We start from the raw sequence: 6,684 nt of genomic DNA, 5'->3' as shown, positions 1-6,684 counted from the left end.
TCAGATCTATTATAAAAGTTCCTCGTAATTACATTGCATCTCAAACATAATAAAAATTACAACGATCTAAACTACCAACGGGAACGAAGACACTGGGATCTCTCACCCTGCCAAATAGACATAAAACTTACATTGCTCATTCAAATGAGCTTAAAAATCTCCAGAATAGCCACTAAAATACTAGATTTTTTTTTTGAAATTTTTAAGGATTTTGTGACGGTCAAATCTTGGGCTTTTGAGTATGGTCTACCTAAGTATTGCACATCTAAGTGACTCAATCAAAAATAAAAAGAAAAAAAAAACATCCACACGAATCTTCACGTAAAATCAATAACATAGAATTTAGATGTACAATACTTAGGACACATCTATATATGCTTTAGCAAAACTATTACAAAACACTTTGTTAGTTGCCGATTATTAGTACAATCTAAGAGCATCTCTAACCGATCCTCAACAAGGTTTTAGAGGAGCAAAATAAAGATTTAACCGCATCTAATCGATCCCTTGAACCTCTAGAGGGGAAAGTTGTAATCCTTTTAAGTTTACTCCAGCGCCCAACTTTCTTCTATTTTCACTCCTCCGAGACACTGCGTCTTCAAAAATTTCAGTACCTTTTCCCTCGTCCGCCGCTACCGGAACCCACGTCGCCAGCCGTCGGCCGTCCTGGTGACCGAGAAAATGGAACCCTCTCGCCGGCTAGAGAAGGGGATCCGGTACCTGCATTGGAAAAGAAGAACATACACTGCCCTGACCCGACGATCCTCAAGAACAGAGCTCCATAAAACAGTAGCCAGCGCCCGGCAGGAATCTGAAGAAGCAACACGAGGAGAGATGAGCAGGCAATTCTGCTGAACCTAAAACAAGGAAACGGGCACCAAGATCTGGACAGAAGCCCAAATCCTAGCCATGAGCCCAGATCTGGATGGAACCAAGATCTAGCCACTGTATCCTTGATCTCTCGACCCCAAGAACAAACGGCGCCGCCCTTTTATTCACCGCCACGAGGGAGAAACGGTAGAAGCAAAAGATAGAGGAATGGTTTCTTAACAAGCTCGACTCGGACGCATAACAAGATTGGAAACATATCCATCGGAAATCGGCAACGAGCCAACGGCCCACACCACCGGGAGGGCACCCATCACGCAGCCAAACCGCCGCCTACCTGCTGCTCAAAGAAATCGATCACGTCGCCGTCCTCCATCTGGAGCTCCGCCGGCGTGCGCCAGCCGACCACGCGGACGGCGTCGAAATGGAAGGTGCCGGTGCCGTACTCGACGCCGGGGACCTTGCTGTAGTACATGTCCATGACGGCCTGGAGCTTGTCGGTCGTCCTGATGGCGTGTCGGACCAGGTTCTGCTTCTGGTCCACCACCTTGAGCGTCACGAACAGGGGCGCCACCGCCGGCTTCGACTCCTCCTCCTCCTCCTCGTCCCTCGCCGGCGACGCCATAGCTTCGGAGTTCTTCTTTTTCGCCACGCGGCCACGCGCGCCACGGGGAGGTGATGCGACCTCGGCTAGGGCGTGCGATTATAAATGGCCAGGCGGGTTCCTTCGTGGCTGTTTGGCTACCGATTTTTTATTATCTTTTGGGCCAAAGATTAGCAACAGGATAGGGCCTCTTTTATTTGTAGGATTTTGAAAATGTAGAAATAGGAAAAATATAGGATTGAAGTGTCATGCCTACTTGAATCCTATAGAATTAGCAAGAAGTGTTTAATTTCATATGAAAAGTAAAGGAATTGTAAAAGAAGGTTGGAGTGGATGTTAGATTTTTCCATAAAATGCAATACATCCAAAAAAAAATTCTATAAGATTTAATCCTATGAATCAAAGGACAAACATAAGAAAAATCCAAAGGATTTTAATCCTTAGAAAATCCTATTGAATTCCTTTGAATCAAAGGAGTTCTTAGTAGGAAACGAATTTCTAACAGATTTTTAGCAAAACCAGTTTTAACAAACATATGCAGTGAACATTTCCCCACCGTTTTTCAGCCTGACACTGTACTCCTTTGGTTCGTAGGAACTTGGTAGGAATTTCATAAGATATGATTAAAAAAAAATCCTATGAAGCCCTTTGGTCTGTAGGAATGAATTTCTATTACTATGTAGGATAAGTATCTGTCCTTCACATTTCAAAAAAAATTACCCTAGACTTAATGGAAAATTTTCTATTCTATGCATCAAATGATATGTCTTTCTCTATAGGAATTGAGACACATGTTATCTCACTTCCTATGATTTTCTTCTTCCTCTATGTACCAAAGGAGGCTAGCTTTTACAGCCAGACTTTACAAATTCGATCCCTCAAACGCCCGCACACTCCTGATGCATCCGCAGATATTGACCGGTCAAGCCCCAAATTAGTCACCGCGTCCGAGTCTCTCATATTTTAACCCCTAGATTCATACAAAGCATGCAAGAGAAATCCTATGTACTACCTAACTAATCTTCGTCGTCGGAGATGTCCACAACGTCGGTGCCGGGTGGACGGGCGCGTAGGAGGGCTCCGGCTCGACCTCATCCATGTAGGCGAGCAGCTCCTCCTCCTCTGCGGTCTGATGCGCCTCCATCTTGCGCCGCCGACGGCATTTATCCTCCATAGCCAACTCCAAATGAAGGGAATTAAGGATGGCCTGCTACTCCGCCTATAGATCCCATCGCCAGCGTCCTCCTTCTCCCCCTTCTTCAACTTCTCCTCCGGATCCACTGCATCCGGGGATAGCCCCAGGGCAGTCCGAGCTTCGCGCCTTACCTGGACCTGCTCAAGGAGCTACAGCCGGCGCTTCGGTGTTAGAAATTGGTAGCTCCTCACCCGGCGGTGTGGGGGCATGGCTTATAGTGGTGGAGGATGGGGAGTGGACCGGATAGGCCGTCCGGACGTTTGAGGCTGATTTAAGACGCCCGACTGTAGCCGTGCGATCGCCCATGATCATAGCATGGTCACGTTGCATCATGATGAGCAACTGCTGACCTGTACCACGCGTAGATTGTTGGGCATCACGCCTTGCGCCCTATTACCATCTTCATCAAGTTTAGATTGCTTACCACGAGTGCCACATGATGCATCCTATCACCGTCGCAAACTAGAAAGTTAGGCTATTTCATTATTCATTTAAAAGATAAATCATGACTAAAACAACTACTGGCATGTATAGCTCTCAAGTTATATGAATTGACAAAAAAATCCAGTAAAACTTCCGATATATTCATTTTTAATCATGGCAGTACAATGAACACCAGAAATAATTAAAACAACATCTAGATCAATAAATTGCCTACCGATAACTACAAGCACTGAAGCAAGCCGACATGCCGCCGTCATTGCCCTTCCTCACCGGAGCCGAGCAAAACTTGTTGTAGTAGTCAGTCGAAAAATCGTGCTGCTAAGGCCCCATAGGACCAGCACACTAGAACAACAAACGCCGTCGATGAAGAGATCCGTAGATCGAAAAGATCTAACCTAAGGGCACACAAATATAGACGAACAAAGACCAGATCGAAGTAGATCGACCAAACACGACCACCGACCGAATCATACAAATCTATCCGAGACAAACCTTCACACGCTCCTCAACGATGCTAGGCACATCACCAAGACAGTGCCCCGGCAAGGAGAACCTTATTCCATCTTCAGGCAGCCATCATCGTCTAGCCTTCCTGAGCAGGACAGAAACCCTAATAAAACTGAAGGAAACGTCTAAAAAAGGAATCCTCCCAGTGGAAAGGATCGAGATCCACCACGCGCCCATGGCCCTAAGGCCATCGGAGACGAGGCGGACCGGCGAGGGCGCACGCGGGAGGTAGAGAAACCCTAAGGCTTTTCTGGAGAGGAGACGACGATTGTGTGAGACCATATGAATTGACAACCTAAACCGTAGATATTACTCATGTAAAGGATGTTGAAGTACCCGCCTTCCTGGGCGCCTCGTGGGCGGGGAGCGCCTCCTAGCCGTCTGTCATGCGGTGGCTTGTCGCGGGGGACTCTCGGGGGTGCTCAGAGCTGTCCGATCTGCCCGAACGGCCCGGACTCGTGCGAACCGGCCTGAGGGTCCATGACTAATTGACGGCCCAGTGCGATTAACAAATATGTATAGATCACTATGTATAGATTAACAACTATCTCATTGTATAGATTATTACATATAGATTAACAACTATCGCATTTGTCTTTTATCATTTGTCTTTTATTAGGATAAAGCTTGATCCGTCTTCCTCTGGGAGTGTTGTGATTCAGTGCCCAGGTGCAGCTCCACCTGGGCATGAATAGTAGATTCATTTAAAATAACAAAATAATTAAGAAATAAATGTTTTTTTGCATCCAATATGACCGAATGCGTGATATGCATGCAAAAAATCGTGGTGTTTGGATATTTAAGGACGCCGTGGCAATGAAACAAATTTTCGATGTGAAGGAAACTTTGGAAAACTACGTACATCATTTAGGTCCGATTTCTTCTTTTCCTAGAGCTCATCGAATGTTCAAACATCACAAAATTATGCACACTCCTTTCACACTTGAGCATCTTTGTCGCATTTTTTTTTGAATTTTAACTATTTATTTTGAATTTACTGTTCATCGGGTGTAGTTGAGCCGGGGCTTAGGCGCGAACTACCGCTTCCTCTCGCGTGTTCCCAGGTGGAGATTTTTCATACATTCATGATGTGTGCGTGCCTCCTCTTCCCCACCAACTTACGTCCCCGGATCATTTTTCTACGCGTGGCGGGCAACGATTAAACCAACTGTCGTGACACATGGCGTAGTAGGCCAATTCCTCACTGAGCTGACATGGGCATGCCGCACCACCACCGCTCTGTGTGTGGCAACCCATCGCCTCTCCCCATCCTAGTACTCAATGATTGTGAGCGAACCAAAAGAAAGAGGTTGTGCCGCAGCAGGTACGTGCCTCCCTCTGGTGGGAGAATATCACATGGAAACCGACATTCAAAGAAAACTCCATGAAACCATATTTGAAAGTTATAAAAAAATCTGAAAAAAAACATGCGATGTTAAGAGGGTGAAGTTTTATTGCCATGTGAAAGTTTAAGTTGAAACACATTAGAGATGTGAGTTATGAGATAAATTCAGCAATGAATGGTGACGTCACTGTTCAGCACTATTCAATGTTAATTTTGTTATTTTTATAACTCATATTCTTTGATGTGTTTGAAGTTGAAATTCAGCAAGGCAATAAATTCTGTCGTGACTCCGTGTGGCTAGCTAGCTTTGCGCAAGGCAGACGCGGCCAAGCCACCCAATGCGAATGCCCCGCGCGCGGGCTTTGCTCTTGCACTTGCCAGGATGCCAGGCGCAGCATTCACTACTACTCCTGCCAAGGAGCAGCAGAATCACTTGCTGGATACACCTGCCTCCCGTCCACCATTCCATGTCCAATCACCCTGTCATCACCGGTCAAACCTGTTGCCTCTTCCGCTCGTGTTTTCGCACGCAACTGGCTACGGCTAGGTAGGTAAGCTAAGCTAGCTGGGCTCGCCGCTCCATCGCACTTCGCACGTCGACTTCGCCGGACGTGCGGCGTCATGCCTAGCCAGCTGACCTTGAGATGATGTAGCACGAACCAACTATGTCACCGCGTAGTGTTAGGAGTAGCTTCGTACTTCCTCCGTTTCTTTTTAGTCCGCATATATGATTTGGTTAAAATCAAACTTTATTAATTTTGATTAAGTTTATAGAAAAATATATCGAGATTCATATATCAAATTAATATTGTTAGATGCATCATGAAATTAATTTTTATACCATATAGATTTAGTATTGTAGATGTTGATGTTTTTTTCTATAAAGTTGATCAAACTTTACAAAGTTTGACTTTGATCAAATCTTATATGCAGACTAAAAAGAAATGAAGGAAATATTTATTGCATCCGTGGACTGGGACTTTGGGAGGAGTGGTACGCAAGACCATGGAGGCAGCTGCGAGTTCCGTCGTTGACGCGTCATGATGCCGTGTGCTGCGCTGCTTTTGTCCGGTCACCGTACGTGCCGCTTCATGCATTGCCTTGTCGCGTGTCCGTCCTGCACAACTGCACAAACAGGAAAGAGCTGCCACGACAGCGTATATCTAGCCTATAAGAGAGCTAGTTGGGGCGCTGTGACGACAGGTCGACGCGCGCAGCACCATGAATTCGCCATCGGGAACCACCCCCAACATGTAGGCTATAGCTAAAGCCTAGTCTGTTCAAATATTTTTTATAAGTAACTTAGACTAGTATTATGCATATGTTACTAGTCTATATTACTACATTCACAGTGGGGAGTAACATATGGATGGTATCATGCAACATTTTATTTATTATGCTATAGACTCATCTCATCTTGATAAGTGTGATGTTACTCATACTAATAGTAACTAGTTACGTTACCACACGCTAGTAGAAAAATGGGCTTTCGTTCGGGCCTGGCCAGCCCATTAGTCACGGTTCTGCCACGAACCGGGACCAATAGAGGCATTTATCCCGGTTCGTGATCCCAGGGGGCCGGCCGGGGCCTCGTGGGCATTGGTCCCGGTTCGTCTGGGCCCATTTGTCCCGGTTCTTGGCACGAACCGCGACCAATGGGCCTCGCTCCTGGCCCACAACCATTGGTCCCGGTTCGTGGCAGAAACCGGGACAGAAGGATGGCCTTTAGTCCCGATTCCAGCCACGAACCGGGACAAATGT

At 46.2% G+C, this 6,684-nt stretch overlaps 1 protein-coding gene across 1 annotated transcript; it reads right to left on the bottom strand.

Annotated features, from left to right (window-relative positions):
* Positions 1-316: 316 nt before the first annotated feature.
* On the bottom strand, positions 317-1,488 carry LOC120968323 (putative small ubiquitin-related modifier 7). Its single transcript, XM_040394985.3, has one exon. It carries the CDS (start codon positions 1,451-1,453, stop codon positions 1,142-1,144), a length of 312 nt encoding a protein of 103 aa, XP_040250919.1. The 5' UTR covers positions 1,454-1,488; the 3' UTR covers positions 317-1,141.
* Positions 1,489-6,684: the final 5,196 nt, after the last annotated feature.

This window comes from Aegilops tauschii, chromosome 7, assembly GCF_002575655.3.
Source record: "Aegilops tauschii subsp. strangulata cultivar AL8/78 chromosome 7, Aet v6.0, whole genome shotgun sequence".
In the NCBI taxonomy this organism is placed as follows: domain Eukaryota; kingdom Viridiplantae; phylum Streptophyta; class Magnoliopsida; order Poales; family Poaceae; genus Aegilops; species Aegilops tauschii.
The sequence above is the reverse complement of the archived record's forward strand: the minus strand, read 5'-3'. Positions and strand labels throughout refer to the sequence as shown.